Genomic DNA, 19,490 nt, shown 5'->3' with positions numbered 1-19,490 from the left:
TGCAGTGCCCGGCAGAAATTGGGGAGGGTTTCATCAGGGCCTGAACTCACGGGATAAGCCGAAAGAACAAGAGAAAAAAAAAAGTGATATTTCAAACTGTTTCCTTTAATTAGCATCAGACAAGTCTTCAAGCATGTCATCATTTAGCCTATTTAAAACAAAAAGTAGTCTGTTGTGGCCTTTGCTCTACTATGTTATTTTCAGCCTAACGACCTCAAACATTAATTACTACTAGTTGAACATTATGGATAATATTGTTCAATGTCAATTTTTTTATATGCTGAGCAGAGGTGTAAGGTACCGATATTGTACTTAAGAAATATCAGCTATTTTTGCCTTAAGTATTTATTTTTAAGAGCTTTTTACTTCCTACATTTAACACAAATCATCATCATGCATTTCTAATGGAATTTTACTTATTTTTATTATTATTGCTCAGCTGTTCACCACTCTTGATAATCACCTGCAGCTTTGTAAAGATGTGTGCTAACATTAGCTCAGCTCTACTCAGTAACCACAGGAGGGTCCTTACACGCTTGGCCTCTGAGCGACAGGCAGCTGTTCACAGAGAGATCTGTTGCCAGTGTGTTGGTAAAAGAAGCTGAAAGAAGTTTCTTCAACTTTTAAACTATGTTATATTAAACTGTGTTAACTGTAAAGCCCACCGGTGCATGCTAAAGGTCACAGTTTGATGAAGCCAACAGAAGTACAATATCTTACTCTCTTTGTCTGCACTGCAGAGGCTCCAGCACAGCAGAGACAGAAGTTCTGACTAAATCTTACAAACCTTTATTGAAAATATTCAAATTTACAAAGAGTGACTGTCATTAAAATGTCAGTGATTTCATGTTGTAAATGCTGTCGTTCATCTATAAGTTGTCATTATAACCATCTTCTCACTGATGTAACAGTGAACTCAGCTCAGAAGTGATGCTCAGTGGTGAAGATCTGGTCTTATTTTTAATATCAGTCAAGCTGTTTATTATCTTTTATCTATTATCTTTATTATTAGGTTTTTCTTTAAAATGTATCTTTATTGCATTTGTTGAAATACCATGTATTTCAACAAATGAAGACAGTGACGGACTCATAGTATTTATACCTTTCTGATAAGTGTTTGTTTTGCAGCTTTACAGATACTTTTAAGCAAATGCTCACTCTGTACAACTTGTTCTATGAAATACACAGACTTGAACAAAATAGTTTGTACCCTTCAATGGGAAAAAAAGAGAACCAACAATTTGCTCTGAAACTGATGTTATAAAATGAATCTATGACTTTGCTTTTGATATTTGATTTAACAGGATTTATTAAATACGCAAGCCTCTGTGTGTGTTGGACTACTTTTTTAAAAAGGCCAAACATGTGACAATATTGCATTCAAATGAAAATTGGGAACATTGTTTTCTGTTGCTGTGGAGGTTTAGAGATGTTTAAACACTTGGCCAGCTTATTGGCATAGTAAAAATAGACTTTTATAGCCTCCATGTGTGGACAAATGGACAAAAACATTCCATATGTACAGGGCAAGGGGAGTTGCATGTGTAACTGATGTGAATATTGTGAATATTTGATCAAATGTGTCTGGATTTGGCCATATTGACGTTAGAATCATGGCTGCTGCTGTAACATTACAATTACAACAATTACAGAAGTCTCCTGTTTTTTGTGTGTCTCACTTGTCATGCTGGTGTTTGCTGCCTGACATGTAGCTGTATTGAAATAAACGTGATGTTCTGTTACACCACTGCAATGAGTTTGTTGTGTATTTCTACTTCATAGAAAGAAGGCGTTGTACAAATAAACATTATTTTATTTGACTAGATGCTACATTTATTGTAATTAGTAACCAAGTTAAACTGTAACATTCATACATAGCAGTGATATCAGAGACCACAAGTACTTGGCTAAACTTAAATTCTCCAGCAAGTATTGAAGATGTGAGCAAAGTCCCCTCTCCAGCAGCTTCTAGAGGCCTCTGCAAATATTTTGGGGCTTGGTCCTTGAATTAACATAATGTGAAAAGCATACATACTTGTGTTGTCCTTTAACAGCTATTTCAGCAGTTTTGTGTTCTGTTCTGTGATTGGTTCCTTGCATTGGCTATTAGCCAATTAGATTCCATGTTTCCATAGGTGTTTTCAGAGAAACAAAGTCTGTAGCTTCATGCTCCCGTTGAGTTGCTGGTTTTGTGCAGCGTGTACATGGATGAAACAAAGTGTGTAATTGTACTTTAAGCTATGGGTAGTAAATTTGTTAAAGTAATTTTGTACTGTAGCTTTGTTTTATCCATAAAGAGTCCAAAGAAATATACAATTCCACTGTTATGCTAAGAAAGCTGGGCCACTATTAAGAGGATATGTATAGTTATGTATCTTCCTTCATATCAGATACACAGCTTGTAGAGTGTGTGTTTATTTGTGTGCTTCTAATGATGTCTTGTTACCAAATAAGCAGATTGCACAGGATTGTTAGAAAGTTTTGACCAAGGAAAGGCTGAAGTAGTTACTTGAAGTCATAGAGCAACAGGATCTTAAGGTCTTTTATTTACTTTGTTTTATTTCTGTGTTGTAGACCAAGTTAAGGAATACACAGACTTAAAGTGTCTTTCATCATTGAGCAGGTGTCTATTTGAAACAAATTTAGCATTTTCAAGAATTTCAGGAGCTTCAGGGGTGAAAATCTGTTTCACACAGTATAAACATGGACACAAGAATGTCAGTATAAAATGTTGAAATATATTTATTCATACTCAACATTTCAACAAGACAAAGCTGTTGAAACAGCCTTTAAACGGACTCTAAACAGCCTTGTTGTCACTTTTTAGTTGTTTAGTTGTTCTGTTGCTGTTATTTCAGCAGAATGTAGCTTCACATGTCATTAATGAAGTCATCTCCAAAGTCAATCATCAGTCTCAGAGGGCTCAGGACCAGAGAGTCCACATCATCATTCAGAGATATTTCTTTACAGTAGTTCTTCACAGGCAGGAAGCAGTTGAGTGGAATACCCAGTGCTGAGCTGAACTCTTTCATCTGAGTATAAAAAATATATATATTTCAGTTAATTTATCAACCTCCACAGGTTTTTGAGCTCACGTTCTAAAATGTTGTAGAGGTTATTTAGATCCCAACTTAACCTGTTGGACATTTATGTAGCAAACTAATGTGAGACAACAGAAACACACCTTTTTCTTTATGTGCTTGCTCCTGTAGACATTCTTCAGATCTTTGTCAGTTTCCCCACAGGCCTCATCAACTTTGGTGACAATAGCCAGCTGAGGAACACCTGCCCATAAAGAGACATTATGTACAGTGATATTTATCTTGCTGTGTGATTGTCAGACCAACACAAAGGAGTGAACACATGGGAACTGTTCCAGTCCAGCTGCAAAAAGCCCCACTTCAGCTAACAGTTCATTCAGATTTACACAACAACCATATAGGCCGTAAACCACAGATAACTTTCAGAGCACAAAATCAGGTACTAGCTGGATCAGTCTTTACAATCAACATTTCCATAAAATAATAAATTCCACAAGTGAAAGTGATTCCTGAAACTGAGCTTTTCATATGAAAGATTTCCTGGATTGTATAATAAAGGTTCTGCTTCAATAGATAATAATATTCTGAAACAACAAACTGATATTACCCAGGTCACTAGCTGCCTCTCTGATGTCCTGAGCCTTCTTTAAAATTGATTCATTAATTTTTGTTGTGTTGATGGAACAGACCCAAACCAGAACATGAACTTTGTCGTCTGGAGCTGGTGAAGGGTTGTAGCCTGGATCATTTGTGGATAATGGAGATACAGGGTTGAACTGGAAAAAGATATTAACATCCAAATTAATTATGACTCAGGAACATGAACAGTTGGTACTTTTACACAAAAATCTTCATTTTTACAAATCTGCAAATGTTAGTTTAGTAAAACGTAACTAAGTAGACTGAATATTCTGCTATGTGAAGTCTTGGATTAGGATGTTAGTAAGAACAATTTTTGATTTGAGTTGATGAGAAACCTCACAAACCAGAGTGAAGTCAACAGTTATCAGGTTGACAGTTGTACCTTATACCCTTCCTTCACGTGTCCTTTCAGAGCCAGCTTGATGTCTTCCACACTGATTCCTCTTCCGTCTCCTTCCTCCAGACCCATGATGTCAGTGAAGACAAAAGGGTAAAAGTTTCCTCTGCCTTCTTTGGGGATTTTATGGGTTTTATACTGAAAGACATGTAGATAAAATATGCAGCACTCAAGAGACTGGTTTTATTTGTTGAATCACTAAAAGCAACGATGCAGTTCTACTTTGTGTATCATCTTTTGACTCCATAAAGGTTTCTTCTAAAATAAAAACACACACAAATAAAACAGTGAAGTTATGACAATATGCAGATAATAAAGGAAAAACCCTCTAAAACTCTTCAGCTCAGTGATCCTACAATGGTGGAAGGAGCTTCCAAACTCTGCACGCTCAGCAAACTCACTCCCAATATTCCAAAAACTGCTGAAAACACACTCTTCCTCAAATTCTTCTGTTCTTTCTTGCTCTTCCTATGAAACTAAAACATTTCTTCTCATAGTATTTTGCTTTGATGTTTTCTCCTTGACTTCTTGCTGCCTTGTACCTCACTCGTAAGTCACTTTGGATAAAAGCGTCTGCTAAATGACTAAAAGTAAAAGCAAAATGTCCCTGTGCACATGAACACAACAGCAGCAGAGAGGCTCAGTGATGCACTGAGATCCCATATGTGCCCAGAATAAGATCTACACAACATGACACAGAACCCTGTTGTTGGTCCTGATTCTCTGGTCACTCAGCTGATCACTTATCAACACTGACTGATAAATGATCAGATGTATGAAGATTCACACATCATATTATTATCACGTGGTGATGGGGTCACTGTGCCAACAAACCTGAAAGTGTCAAAAGAAAAATCACCACTTCACCCACTAAACAAAGTCAACGTGTACATACTGTTTTTGTGAAGCTTATTTCACGGCTGCTTGAACTGGCCAAAGCTGAATGGGACATTCTTCCCCGTAGCACATTGGCAACAGAATTGACAAAGCTGGACTTTCCACTGCCGACTAGTCCGTAGAGCAGAACTCTGAGACGACTGACTTCATCGTTGTGAGGTTGATAATTCTTCACATACTGCAGATCTTTGTCTCTGTCTCTGTTAAAACATGCTCCAGTTAGATTGAACAAATAAAAGTTGGTGTTGGTGCAAGAGAGGATCATCAAAGTTACTACAATTCAAACTGAAAGCAGCATGAATGTCTGAATCACATTTCATCTGTTTCCAGTTTCATGTTTAAAGGTCCAGTCACATGTCAAACCTACTGTGGAACTGTGGGAAGGATTTACTCACCCCCAAGACATTTCTCTCCATGGTTTCCGGAGAACTGAGAAATACAATTGTGTTATTAGAAAGTATTATCATTATTATGATCAAGCTTGTGTCAATCTGAATAATCACTACAGTCGATGTTGTAACATGGATTTTATAACTTACGGGGAGGAGATGGTGGTGGAGCTGTAAAAAAACAGGTAAAGTTTTGAGTAAGTGTAGATAAGATTCCATGATTAATACTTATGTTGGATTCACATGAACAACAATATTCTACATCTGTCTGTTAATTACATTAAAAAGGTAGAATTTATTTAGTAATATGCTTTAAACACTTGCTTTATATTCTTTAGACTGTAATAATAGCAGGAGTGTTTAATATCAATTCTTCTGAAACAGAACAAAATAAAAGTGAAGGAATGTTAAGATGAAACTGTTTGGACAGTTAGTAAAAAGATGTAGATTTCTATAACTAATAATATAATTATTATGATCAAGCTTGTGTCAATCTGATTAATCACTACAGTCGATGTTGTAACATGCATTTTATAACTTACGGGGAGCAGGTGGTGCTGGAGCTGTAAAAAAACAGGCAACATTTTAATTAAGTCTAGATAAGATTCATGATTAATACATATGTTGGATTCACATGAACAACAATATTCTACATCTGTCTGTTAATGGTTAACATTAAAAATTTGGTAATATGTTTAAACACTTGCTTTATATTCTTTAGACTGTAATAATAGCAGGAGTGTTCAATATCAATTCTTCTGAAACAGAACAAAATAAAAGTGAAGGAATGTTAAGATGAAACTGTTTGGACAGTTAGTAAAAAGATGTAGATTTCTATAACTAATAAATATCATTATTATGATCAAGCTTGTGTCAATCTGGATAATCGCTACAGTTGATGTTGTAAATGGATTTTATAACTTACGGGGAGCAGGTGGTGGACAGTGTCTACGTTCTGTAAAAATATTTTGAGTAAGTATAGATAAGATTCCATGATTAATACATATGTTGGATTCACATGAACAACAATATTCTACAGCTGTCTGTTAATGGTTAACGTTAAAAAGGTAGAATTTATTTATTAATATGCTTTAAACACCTGCTTTATATTCTTTCGATTGTAATAATAGCAGGAGTGTTCAATGTCAATTCTTCTGAAACAGAACAAAATAAAAGTGAAGGAATGTTAAGATGAAACTGTTTGGACAGTTAGTAAAAAGATGTAGATTTCTATAACTAATAAATATCATTATTCCTATTGTCTCATCTGATTGACAGTAATATGAAGTTTGAACTGTGTTCTGCAGCTGGTATGAACTTACTTGAGTGACTCTTTCCCATCTCTAGAAAGATAGAAATAAATTTAAATGTCATGTAGATTATCTATATTCCAAAATTCTGATTCTGAAAATCAGCCACAGTTAAAGTAGAACATTCTTACCTTTGCTGTGCAGGTGCTGTAGCAGAGAGAAGCTCCGGGTTCTGGTGCTGAATACAAGTGGCCCTTTTATAAAGAAGCTCTCCCCTCAAAAAACCTTCAGGTCCAGATAAGTACTGATGCTTCTGAAGGGGTTAGTGGGTGCAATAATAAGTCAAACTTACTCACTCTGAAACTGAAAGCTGTTTTTATGGTTTTATGGCTCCCCCAGTTATTCATTCACACTTCGCGTGTATTCACGCGTAATTAAATTAGCTTGTTTCTCTCTTTTATCAGCAAACTCAAACAAGCTTGTTTTGATTTTAACTAGAACTTTGTCCCTGTGTCATCAGTATTATACAGTGTTATGTCATATTTGGCCAGAGCTCTGATCTTAGTTGTGCTTGAAGGAAGACAGAAACCCCCTGCTGTCCTGTGCATTTGATGAGTTTGACAATGTCGACTGACTGTGTGTTTGGTTGCTTACATTTATGTGTCTATGTTTAGCATGTGTTTGTCTTTTCTTTATATATTTTGGTATAATTTTAAATATAAAGTATATAAAATCTTTACTAGGATGAAATGTACTTTATCAAGAAGTTTTGCTAGCTTCCTACTTATATACAAAAGAAGATTGTTATCAGAAATAAACCTCAGGTACAGACTGGAAAACGGGTTTCCAAAAACATTAGGGGCATAGTCGTTGAGGCAGAAGAGTGTCTCTATTCATTTGAATAAGATAAAATTGCTGAAAAAAGTAATAATGTCTTTAATGAGCTGAATGTTTTGAAGTTTGAGTGTTTCTAGCTGAAAGTATGGCGAAGCAGCATGATTAGAATATCATTACTGTGACCATTGTTTCTGAAAGTGTGAGTGGGTGTGACATTGAAGTACAAGTGAAACTAAAGGTCTCTATAAAAGATGTTCTCTCTCTTTCAGCAGCACAACTTGAAGCTCGTCTGCTGCAGCAGCTAAACAGTAAAGGTACGTTCTCTATATTCAGGTCACTCTAAGAAAAAGGTTTGGTGATTAGTCAATATACAATTGAATATGCTGCATTTATGTAGAAATATTCTGTGTATAAAACATAGAACATTTTTATATTAAGTTGTAACAGTTTGATACTTACAGACTATATGTTTTCTTACCATCTGCTCTTCAGGGAGCTCTGCCAATAGACCAGAGAACAAAAGAGATCCAATAACTTCCTTCAAACTCTTAACAGATCGTGTCTTTAATCTTAACAGCATAACTCAGGGGTCTAGAGACCAGTTACCATGTTTCAGTCTAACAGTGCATTTACCAGCTACAGATCCTTTGGCCAGAGACAGCTGCCATTCAGGGTTGATACCTTTTTAAATATCACGATACAAAACGTGCTCTGTCTTTTTACTGCTGAGAGTTTCTGGCATTAAATAAAGGGAACAAAAGGTATTATTTCAAATCGTATCAAAGGACAAATGTTGGTATCGCCCATCCCCATTGTGTGAGAACGAGGAAATACAGAGAGGACAGATGAAAGGAACCCAGCAACTTGACAGGAAAGTTCAGGAAAGTTCAACTTTATGCAAATAGACTGTGAGTGAGTTCAGTGTCAGCTGGCTGAGAGCTGGAGAGGGCCGATCTTCTCACTAGATCATGTGACGATGACCAGGACGAACAAGTTGTAATGATTTAACAAATAATGTGTTAAATTCATTGGTTATTTCCACAGCATCAGTACTTTCGTTTATTTATCGTTTCTTCTTCTTTTCCTTTCGGCTGCTCCCTTTCAGGGGTCGCCACAGCGAATCATGTGCCTCCATCTAACTCTATCCTCTGCATCCTCTTCACTCACACCAACTAACTTCATGTCCTCCCTCACTACATCCATAAATCTCCTCTTTGGTCTTCCTCTAGACCTCCTGCCTGGCAGCTCCCACCTCAGCATCCTTCTACCGATATATTCACAGTTTCTCCTCTGAACATGTCCAAACCACCTCAATCTGGCCTCTCTGACTTTATCTCCAAAACATCTAACATGAGCTGTCCCTCTGATGTACTCATTCCTGATCCTGTCCATCCTCGTCCCTCCCAAAGAGAACCTCAACATCTTAAGCTCTGCTACCTCCAGCTCTGCCTCCTGTCTTCTTCAGTGCCACTGTCTCTAAGCCGAACAACATCGCTGGTCTCACCACCGTCTTGAACACCTTTCCTTTCATTCTCGCTGATACTCTTTTATCACACAACACTTTTCTCCACCCGTTCCAACCTGCCTGCACTCGCCTCTTCACCTCTTTTTCACACTCTCCGTTGCTCTGAACAATTGACCCTAAGTACTTAAAGTCCTGCACCTTCTTCACCTCTCCTCCCTGTAACCTCACCATTCCACCTGGGTCCCTCTCATTGACACACATGTATTCTGTCTTGCTGCGGCTAAGCTTCATTCCTCTGTTTTCCAGAGCAGACCTCCACCTCTCTAGATTTTCCTCCACCTGCTCCCTGCTATCACTACAAATAACAATGTCATCTGCAAACATCATAGTCCAGGGAGATTCTTGTCTAACCTCATCTGTCCATCACCAGAGCAAACAAGAAGGGGCTCAGAGCTGATCCTTGATGCAGACCCACCTCCACCTTGAACTCCTCTGTCACACCTACAGCACCTCACCACTGTCTTACAGCTCTCATACATGTCCTGCACCACTCTAACATACTTCTCTGCCACTCCAGACGTCTTCATACAATACCACAGCTCCTCTCTCGGCACCCTTTCATACGCTTTTTCTAAATCTACGAAGACACAATGCAACTCCCTATGACCCTCTCTGTACTTCTCCATCAGTGTTCTCAAAGCAAATACTGCATCTGTTGTACTCTTTCTAGGCATGAAACCATATTGCTGCTCACAAATGTTCACCTCTGCCCTTAGCCGAGCTTCCACTACTCTTTCCCACAACTTCATTGTGTGACTCATCAGCTTTATTCCTCTGTAGATGCCACAGCTCTGCACATCTCCCTTGTTCTTAAAAATTGGTACCAGTACACTTCTCCTCCAGTCCTCAGCATCCTCTCACTCTCCAAGATCTTGTTAAACAAACTAGTCAAAAACTCTACTGCCACCTCTCCTAGACACTTCCATATCATCATGTCCCCGGATTTATGAAAATGTAAGGTGCCTTAGTGGACACACAACAATTTTTGAACCTTATGTGAGAGGAAAAGGGAAGATGTGAACTTAGTGTAACACCAGACTGTTTAAATTCACACACAGCTGGAGACATTTCAGCTCAGACTGTTATTAGGATCAGATGATGGACTCAATGTTTTTATGGAAAATCATTTTGTGAGTGAATTTATGCTGAACAGTGAAATGCTGTTAGTCCACATTTGATCTTCATATACGTGTGTGTGTGTTTGTGTTTAAGATGTCAAAATACTCTGAGAAACTGAGTCACTTTAATCTTCCAGATGACCTTCATGATGGTATGTACAAAGTTTTTTTAAAGGGTTTTTATTCCAATTTGAAGCATTAATTTAATGGATTGGTTTTAAGAGGCTGAAACAGTTTGGTTCTTTCTCTGTAGCTGCTGAAACTTTGTTCAAGTTCTATTCTGACCCCAACAAAACCCCTGAGGTCCAAACATTCTTTGACTGGATCTGCACTGAACTTTCACCAAAAACTGCAGGTTTGTTCAACAATGACAAAAAACAGGAAATGTCTGAATGATGTTTATCACTACAAGCTATATTGCAGTTGTGAGGTGGATACTGTGATATGCATTTGTGAACCATCACAAATAAAAGATGGCTGTGTCCTATATACTGCTTGTAGTTTGTTGCAGCAGATGGTTAATGCAGTTTTCTTCCTGTTTCTCGTTAGGACGACAACAGTCTTCACAGTCCAGAGCTGCAGGTGAGTCCTAGTTTATGTCAAACTGCAGCACACATTCATTCTGCTCTATTCACGTATTTTCCTGTTTCACTTGGTCCCCACAGAGAGGGTCCACACAGTGAGGTTCCCCACAGTGAGGGTCCCCACAGTGAGGGTCCACACAGTTACTACAGGGGAAACCTTTGGCGCTGACAGAGCTCTGATGGAAAAAGTAAAAAACTGTGCACAGCTTCAAGTGGACGACAGCTCAGACAGTCAGGGGTGCGACATCATTATTGTCTTCTGTCCAGTCATCTCTCGGCCTGGGTCAGATGTGGAGGCAGCGATGATGAAGGTGTCAGGTAACACAGAGACACCGTATTGTGTAAATCTTTCTTTAAATGATGTTTCTCTGTAAATCTGACCCTGTACATATGAATGAGTGCATCACTGTTTTCTACCTGTTTAATGAGCATTGGACATTTTAGTGGACGTCAACCTTTAGCCGGTTAAATGTGAAGAGGAGACAATCACTGAAATACAGATGTTCTGTCTGCCTCAGCGGGTGTCAGCTTGTTATCTGTTAGCTGATAATATCAAGAAGAAGAAGAAATTCATTTAACTGTAATATTCTTCACACAAAGACAGTGCTTTAAAATGGTTGGGATGTCAGGAAGAGACAACTTAATGAAGTGTATGTACCTCCAGTTACTTCAGAGCCTGACAAAGCAAGTTCTAATCTAATGAGGACAGTGTGACATCCAGGACTAAGCTCCATCTCGTCTCTGTCTCTTGTCCTCTGCTATCAACAGATGATAAACCAGTTATTCTGGTGACGATGTACCACACCCGAGATGTCCACTACTCCACCTCTGGGACAGCATGGTCTCAAACATATCAAAAGGTCCAACTGGATGTTCCTGTTCTCTTCCACGAGACCAAGCAAGGATTACTGACATGTCCAAGAAATGAGGAGACAGTTAGTCAAATACAGGACATGTTAAAGAAGTACAGTAGACAACAGCAGAATAACAAGTGTTGTATTAGTTAAACTGTCAGCAGCTGATTAACTTAGTGCTTCCTGAAACCATCATGTTCTTTATTAGTAGAATAAATTTGAATGTGTAGTTTGTGTTGCACATTATAAACTAAATATGAAATAAAGACTTTTGACAGAAGCCAGAAATAAAATGTCTAATAAAATGTTATTATGAAGGAGAAAATAAGATTCCTGAATACTGACCTGCTTTGATGCTTCATTTCTTCAATTATTTCAAAAATGTTTGGTTTATATGATTTTTCACAGTATGATATTATTGATATGATCATTAAATCTGTTTATCAGCAACTGAACATATTTGGGCTTCACTTCTTAAAGAAACCCAGCTTCATCATCTTTATAAAGAATGAAGATGCCACCTGTGCCATCAGATGGAATTATCCAGCTAGTTAACCAGCGAGCTGCTGAACCACATAATGCTGATGTGTTGTGTGTGTGAGAGCTTATCACTGTGTAACACAATCAAACCATCAACTGTCTGTTCTTAGCAGCACTACAGACCTGGTCCAGTGCAGAATCTTAATGCCACATGATAAGTTCAAGTTTTATTTGTTCTTGCTTTGGGTTCACTTTCACTATTTTGAAGAATCTTCACACAAGTGTCCAAGTGAAGAAACAGAATTGTTTTTTAAATTTCATCTCATTTAATTTTGACTTTATGGATTTTAGTTTATAATGTTCTAATGCTTTTCTCTGCATGTGTAAACCTCTGTGAGTTTCCTGTGTGTTTGACATGTGCTCTATAAATGAAGCTTCTTTTGTTGAGACCTCTAACATAAACCCACTAATCCACAATTCAGGAAATCCAAGAAATCACCTTTGAAGCTGTAAACTCATCCTGAGCATCATTTTGATGCAGATCACCACTTTTACTATGCACAAATGTACTTAAGCTTAATAACTTAATACCAAACACAGATCTGATCCTTTACACAACAACATAAAAAGCATCGTATTTATGTTTTTTTTAATAGTTTCACAGTCGACTGGGCTCACATTCAAACCTTTTTCACTGAATATAAGGTGAGCTTTTATTACTTAGGAAGAAGAAAAAGGGGGCAGTGTGTGTTTAAAGCAGATAAGCAGAACTTTTTTTTCTTTGCTGAATAAAGAGAAAAAGTGTCTTGACTATCAGAAGGAAACTTTACTGATTCATTAATTTCTGATACTTACGCACCACTAAAACATACATAGGAAGATTGTCAAGCTGCAGGTTTTTTTCTAGGTAACTTTTATTTCTCCATGCATCATAAACACATTATTGAAATGTTGTGTTTCAGTCCATATTTAATATAATTATCATGTAATTCTACTCTGGAAATGTATTGTCTAGTATACAGCATTTATGTCTAGTAACAGTAATAGTATGAATCAGTGATTTGATTTATACCATGTTTTTAAAGTAGAAGTTTATTCAATGATCATTTTGTGAATGTGCACAGTGGAAATTGTTGGTTAAGTAAAAGTCAAAAACAGCTCAGAGATGCAGGTTCCTTTATTAAAATCATCAACAATGTTCAGAGAAGAAATGACTGAACAGGAAACTTCTATTCTTGTGGGATCATTGTGTGACTCCTCTCCTGCACAGCTGTTAGTCACTGCTGGATAATCAGAGCTAAACTACTGGTGGATGAAAGAAGACTCTGCTCTATCCAAGGTGAACAGCAGCTCACACTGCAGTGGAGAACATGAACGTCTGCTGCAGGAACCCTGGATGTCTGATTGAACAACTTCACTACACTACACACTCTGCTATGTGGATTATTAGAGGAGCTTTAAGATCACACTGTTTCTTATTGTTTGTGCCTGACAGGTGGTGGAAATTAGCAGTAATTGGATGTTTTCTAAGAACAAGTGGAGACACATGGAGAAAAAAATAGGGAGAGCAGCATCACCCTCACTGATATTCAGGGTGTAGTCAGAACAGGAGACTATAGTTTTAAGAAGCCCATCAAGTAATGACACTACTTTTTACCCATGAAAACATTCGACAATGCACGGATAAATTTCTCTTGTACTGCTTGTGGTCCATTGGTGAGTTTGTCGTCAGCTACTAACACTCCTGCCAGGAACCAAGAACCATCCTGCTGACACATCAACGGACCTCCAGAAAACCCTTGAACAAAGAAAAAATATGGAAAAGTTCAAGTCCAGTATGATCATCCTGACCCTGACCTCTGACCCTTTAAAGGACCAACAGACATTTTGATAAAATACAAACACACACCAACACACTGTGTGTAGGAACAATAATAATAATACTAATCTGATTATTCACCTGCTCCAGTGTCAAAGCTTCTGTACAAATGCTGTCACTCGATGTGTCCTCACAGTCCACCACAGAGGTCTGGAATTCCTGCAGAACTTGTTCCACTAAAGTTGGGAGAATCAGAAAATGGTGACAAGTGGCATCAGAAGCAGGTTGTAATTATCTCTCTAACTTTACTATGTTTGATGGAAAGAGGTGAAATGATGCAGACAGTTCACATTACTGTGTCAGACTAGTGTCAGGGACTCACCCCCTCCTGCCCCGGAGCCCCAGCCTGCAACCCAGCACATGGAGCCCACACTGAAGTTTCGTCCGGTGTCCACACAGATGGGCAGGATGGAGTCGGACAGGGGGGCGGGGGTCTCCAGATGCAGCGCTGCTGCATTAGGCCCAGTGTGGTTGCTCAGAGTGATGTCTGTCACATTCAGTTTCACCTCAAAGGGGTTGGAGCCGTTCTGTTTCAGACGACCCAGGACCACGGTCCAATCAGATGCTGTGGCTGAACTGAGGGAGATAACATGAGCTAAATTAGGACTGAGGAGAACTCAACACTTTAAAACATGTGAGAACATGACTCCAGGTGTCTCACCTTGAGAAACAGTCGGCACTGCTCAGCACAAAGTCCTCGTTCACCAGAGTCCCACCGCACACATGACGTCCATCCTTCTGGAGACTCGCCATCCACGGCCACTTACCATCTGTAACCTTCACGCCTAGTCCCAGAAGACGATTACTCAGTGGGACCTGGCCACAGACATCAGCTGGAGACACATTTGAGCTTTAAAACCTTGAAAACTTCAACTGTTTAGTTAAACCCACATAGATTAATTTTAGATGATGAAGACACCTGTGATTTTTCACTTTGATGCAGTGGAGTCTTAAAGGTTTTTGTGTGATGAGCTGCAACAAGTTGAAAACACTGAGAATGACTGATTTGATCCAAGTGTTGAAATGGGTCAGAGCCATCACAGAGCCTGGACATGACAGGAAGTCAAGTTTGAAGCAGATCATCAACAATGTTGAGAGAAGAAATGAACCTACAAGCTCTTAGTGATGATTTAGTGATTTTCTTCTGAAATGTTTTGAAACTTTGTTCTAATTCAATACATCAGTTGTTGGAATTGTCTGAATCCATTTGTGGAAATACTGCAGCTGATTTGCTCCAAAGGTTTGACACAAACCTCTGACAATCTGAAACATTTCTATCCAACAACAGTGTGAAGATCATCTTTAACTAAATCAGACAGGAGCAAACTGGGACTTACCATCCAGCTGTGAGAGACTCTCTGAAACACAGAACACAAACAAACTGTTGAGGCTTTTCTGATACTTCTTGTACAACATTTGGACATGTGGTGGAAACAGGAGAGGATTGATTTTTATCATCTCTAACATTTGTAACTAAACTCATTCAAGCACATTTTACAGAAAAGTAAAACGAAAAAAGGTTCATAAACCAACATTTAGTTGTTACTGCTGAAACAAAAAATCACTTTAATCATAAACAATGTGGTTTTTCAAGCTGGATTCAAATAAACACCAGAAAATATTTCTTGTCAAGCTGCATCGTTACTAAAAACTTATTTTAGATTATTTTAAACACTATTCAGTAGAAGCAAGTTGGGCGGCTGTAGCTCAGTTAGTAAAGTAATCGTCCACAAACCACAGGGTCAGTGGTTCTATCCCTGGTCTCGTCTATATGTCAAAGTGTCTCTGGCAAGACACTGAACCCCTAACAGCCCCTTCCCCTCCCCAGCTGTGCAGTGTTGGTCCAAGCCCGGTAGAAAATGGGGAGGGTTGCGTCAGGAAGGGCATCCGGCCTAAAAACTGCCAAATCAACATGCGGACAATGATCCTCTGTGGCGACACTGAACTCAAAGGACAAAAATTACATCCAACATCCAACTTCTTGTGGAAATACTGGAGTCTCCTGCTTATCAATAGTGTCTCCCTGACTAAAAAATATACAACATCCTGATGATCTGATATTTCTATAAAACCAAAGTGTGAAGATGATCCATAATGAAACCAGACGTGGTTTATACAAAGGAGGATTGATTTCCACTTCAGATCATGTGGTCTGTCAGATGTGTGCTGGCTCACATAAGCTCAACAGTTTGTGATGGTCAGTTTGGGGGTTCAGGGTCTTGTCCAGGTACATTTCCACATATGACTCTACACAGTCAGGCTGAGAATCACTGAAGCTACAGTCAACAGGTGGACAGTCACCACCTGAGCCACTGCTGCCCCCTCACCACAGATCTCAGTTCATTTTTTTGCGTTTTTTTCTTTTATATTATATATTACATATATTTTTTACACATTGAATGTTGGACTTCAAAGAGTTTTTTAAGAATTGACTCAGTTTAGACAGTTTTTATTCCCTTCTGTCCTCACTTTGATCTAAAGAAACATTAGTATTGCACCTAGTATTTTACTTGATTAAGAGGTTTTAAATGGTAAATAGTCGCTTACATAGCACTTTTACCCAAAGCGCTTTACAGTGTTGATTCCCATTCACCCATTTACACACACTCACACCGATGGTGGTGGCTGCCATGCAAGGTGCTCACCTGACCCCCCGGGAGCAACTTGGGGTTCAGTGTCTTACCCAAGGACACTTCAACATGTAGCTGGGATCGAACCACTGAACCTGTGGTCCAGGGTCAATTGCCTTACCAACTGAGCTCTGAAACCTGATTGGTTCAGGTGTGGACAGTGAGGAGGTTCTTACCTGGTGTCAGCAGAGTCAGCAGAGTCACCACACACATCACTTTGTAGGAAGCCATCGCTGCAAGTGTCAAGTCCTCACATCTGACATGGTATAAATACCTTGTTCTCCCCCCTCCCTCCCTCAGACACACCTCTCTCTGCTTCTTGGACAAGCAATACATCAAACTAAACCATTGTTGTCTTTTCACCAAACCAAGTTCAAGTCTTTTCCAGTTCAAAGAGATTCTGCACCATGTTCCTCAATCATTACTTCAGAAGCTGGATGGACGTCTTTGCTGACAAGGACTAATCATTCCTTGTTATTCATCTATAAAACCTTCCTACATACAGAAATCTAGACTTTACACAAATGATTGGACCACTTGTGATGACTCAGTGAAGAAGTTTAAATGTGCTGACGACACGACACTGGTTGGGCTCAGAACAACATCAGATGTATCAGCATAGAGAAAGGAGCTGGTCTACAGATCATAATCTTCACCTTTACATTGGGAAAAATAAAGAGATGGTTATAGTTTCTGGAAAAGGTTGTGAGGAAAACGATGACTATAATATCTGTGAAACTGAATTTTCATGAGCCACAGTTAAGACATGTGGATCAGAGCTGTGTGACATGAACAACATCTCATATCCTGATAGAGTTAATGAAAAATAAATTCAGCATAGAACAAAATGTGCAGCACACTTTGTGGTTCTTATCTGAAGATTATCTCTGGACTGTTGGACATTATTCTTGTGTAGGTGCTAACAGAGTGGTGTCTGTTGTGGTGATGCTGGAACGTACAGGCACGATGCTCCAAGTGAGGAGAAAGATTTGCAGAACTAGGCTGAAATGAATCATCAGTAAAATTCAGACTGTAGAGTTTTGCACATGTAGCTCCAGTTGTGCCCACTGTCATTTAGCAATTGAAAAAACTGTAAAAGTATTTTTTCACTTTGAAACTTCTCCTGCTTGGCTTATTTAGTGTAATCAACATATAAAATAAAAATGGTTCAGTTCACATATGTGTAACCCTCCTACATGTTTCTATTACAAAGGTGCTGTTTGGGTTCATTTGACCCGGCGACAAAACAGAAACTAAAAAGACTCAGAAAGATCAATGTGTGTGTGTGTGTGTGTGAGAGTGTGAGACAGGGGTGTATTATGTCTCATAGTTGCAAAGAAACAAACAGGATTTGACCTTTCTGACTGTTTTTAGCTTCTATTTTCTCTGCCGGGTCAAATTGACCTGAACACTATCTTTGTAATATAAACATGTAGGAGGGTTACAAATATGTGAACTGAACCATTTTTATTTTATATGTTGATTACACTAAATAAGCCAAGCAGGAGAAGTTTCAAAGTGAAAAAATACTTTTAAGTATTTTCTTTAGATTGTTAACTTTAAAACGGGTCAAACTGACCCTGAACAGAAGACGTGTCTCATTTCAATTTATCAACATCACTCCATAAACAAAAACAATTCAAAATATAAAATAACATTTTAAAAAATCTATTGCATATAAATCTATTGTAATTTATTTGTAGGTCTTTTCAGTTTACATTAAAAAAAGTTTTAACATGATCTTTTTGTAATAAATGAGTGACTTATGCTCATTGAACCATGATCTGTGAACAGTAAAGAACATCATTGAACTAAACATTGATTGAAATGGTTAGTAATGGAGTTAATGATGAGATAGAAACAATGTTTTTTGGGACTTTTTGGTCAAGTTGACCTGGGAACATCAAGGCTGTTCCTCAGAAACCAACATAACAGGAGGGTTAAAGGTTGTTGTAGCTCTTCAGCAGCATTAGCTGTGCTGCTAATGTTAACTACATTTTTGTGCTTTGTCCAAATAGCCGACGTTCCACAGATCAACAGAGACTGGATTAGTTTTCTCTCTTCATGCAACAAGTGATTCCAGAGTTGTTGGAAGTGATCAGACAGGAAACACCTGCTTTAATGTTAAAACATCTCTTAAAAAACCATTAATTTGAAATAGAGTTTGTTTTCCATCCTTTCATTATCTTTATCTGATTATCCTGGAGCCTTTTCCAGCTGTGGTTTGTAAATATGTTTTATCCAACTGAACATTTTATTGTCTGTAAAGCTTTTTTTAATATATGAAAAACTCAACTTGAGATGGTTGAATGAACACTGGACTGAATGTAATAAAGACCTGAATGGATGTTTAACAACTTGTTGTCCTTCCTGTGGCATCATGTTATGTCCATTTGTCAGACACTTAATTAATCTGATATTAAAGCTGAAGTTACCTTTGACCTCAGTGAGACACACAGTGTCCAATTAAATCCAGTTTCTGGCAGCATTTGATGCCCAAAGCAACTTTTCCTCAGAAAGGGACTGATGCAGGTTTTCTGGTAAAAACCATTTGTCCATAAATTTTAATATTTTTACCTTTGTTTTTGAGAAACGCTCCATTGGTTTGGTGATAACAGAGAAACATTAACACAGAAACATGTGATCTATGGTTTGGCAAAGAAGCAGAGAGAGGTTTGTCTGAGGGAGGGAGGGGGGAGAGGAAGGTGCTTATGCCAGAGCTCATGTGATGAAGTGATTCTTAATAATTTCCTACAACTTGAAAGAAAAAAGAAAGAAAAAATATCATAATATATAAGTATATTTAATATCATGTACAAAAGAAAAACTGAACACTGATGAACTGAGATCTGTGGTGAGGGGGCAGCAGTGGCTCAGGTGGTGACTGTCCACCTGTCGACCGTAGCTTCAGTGATTCTCAGCCCGACTGTGTAGAGTCATATGTGGAAATGTACCTGGACAAGACCC

At 38.4% G+C, this 19,490-nt stretch overlaps 3 protein-coding genes across 8 annotated transcripts in view; 1 reads left to right on the top strand and 2 right to left on the bottom strand.

Moving 5' to 3' along the window:
- Positions 1 to 2,641: 2,641 nt before the first annotated feature.
- The window catches only part of LOC137137017 (interferon-induced protein 44-like), a 111,134-nt gene continuing 94,285 nt past the window's right edge, over positions 2,642 to 19,490 (bottom strand). Inside the window, exons 1-11 of one of the 4 annotated variants that reach the window (XM_067522873.1) lie at positions 6,808 to 6,927; positions 6,689 to 6,709; positions 6,292 to 6,321; positions 5,909 to 5,929; positions 5,517 to 5,537; positions 5,373 to 5,406; positions 4,976 to 5,177; positions 4,066 to 4,218; positions 3,649 to 3,817; positions 3,185 to 3,285; positions 2,642 to 3,032 (exon numbers count right to left, since the gene is read on the bottom strand). In XM_067522873.1, coding sequence (XP_067378974.1) covers positions 2,871 to 3,032; positions 3,185 to 3,285; positions 3,649 to 3,817; positions 4,066 to 4,218; positions 4,976 to 5,177; positions 5,373 to 5,406; positions 5,517 to 5,537; positions 5,909 to 5,929; positions 6,292 to 6,321; positions 6,689 to 6,707 — 912 coding nt within the window. In that variant the 5' untranslated portion in view covers positions 6,708 to 6,709; positions 6,808 to 6,927 and the 3' untranslated portion in view covers positions 2,642 to 2,870. Of the gene's footprint in view, positions 3,033 to 3,184; positions 3,286 to 3,648; positions 3,818 to 4,065; positions 4,219 to 4,975; positions 5,178 to 5,372; positions 5,407 to 5,516; positions 5,538 to 5,908; positions 5,930 to 6,073; positions 6,089 to 6,291; positions 6,322 to 6,688; positions 6,710 to 6,807; positions 6,928 to 19,490 lie in introns of those variants that run through there. The other 3 variants (XM_067522874.1, XM_067522876.1, XM_067522875.1) reach the window with 3 other exon arrangements.
- Positions 7,686 to 11,989, top strand: LOC137137044 (uncharacterized). 3 transcript variants are annotated; one of them, XM_067522923.1, is made up of 6 exons: positions 7,686 to 7,767; positions 10,191 to 10,248; positions 10,350 to 10,451; positions 10,646 to 10,678; positions 10,762 to 10,998; positions 11,449 to 11,989. In XM_067522923.1, exons 2-6 carry the CDS (start codon positions 10,191 to 10,193, stop codon positions 11,685 to 11,687), a joined length of 669 nt encoding a protein of 222 aa, XP_067379024.1. In that variant the 5' UTR covers positions 7,686 to 7,767; the 3' UTR covers positions 11,688 to 11,989. The 3 variants fall into 3 exon arrangements, with proteins under 3 accessions (XP_067379024.1, XP_067379026.1, XP_067379025.1); XM_067522925.1 differs by lacking the exon at positions 10,646 to 10,678 and having other exon boundaries at positions 10,792 to 10,998; XM_067522924.1 differs by lacking the exon at positions 10,646 to 10,678.
- LOC137138061 (serine protease 27-like) lies at positions 13,792 to 15,309 on the bottom strand. The gene is made up of 5 exons (XM_067524967.1): positions 15,231 to 15,309; positions 14,555 to 14,726; positions 14,216 to 14,469; positions 13,975 to 14,069; positions 13,792 to 13,812 (listed from the first exon to the last, which is right to left on the bottom strand). The coding sequence occupies exons 1-5, from the start codon at positions 15,307 to 15,309 to the stop codon at positions 13,792 to 13,794; spliced, it is 621 nt and encodes a 206-aa protein (XP_067381068.1).

Source organism: Channa argus, chromosome 12, assembly GCF_033026475.1.
Source record: "Channa argus isolate prfri chromosome 12, Channa argus male v1.0, whole genome shotgun sequence".
Lineage (NCBI taxonomy): Eukaryota > Metazoa > Chordata > Actinopteri > Anabantiformes > Channidae > Channa > Channa argus.
The sequence above is the reverse complement of the archived record's forward strand: the minus strand, read 5'-3'. Positions and strand labels throughout refer to the sequence as shown.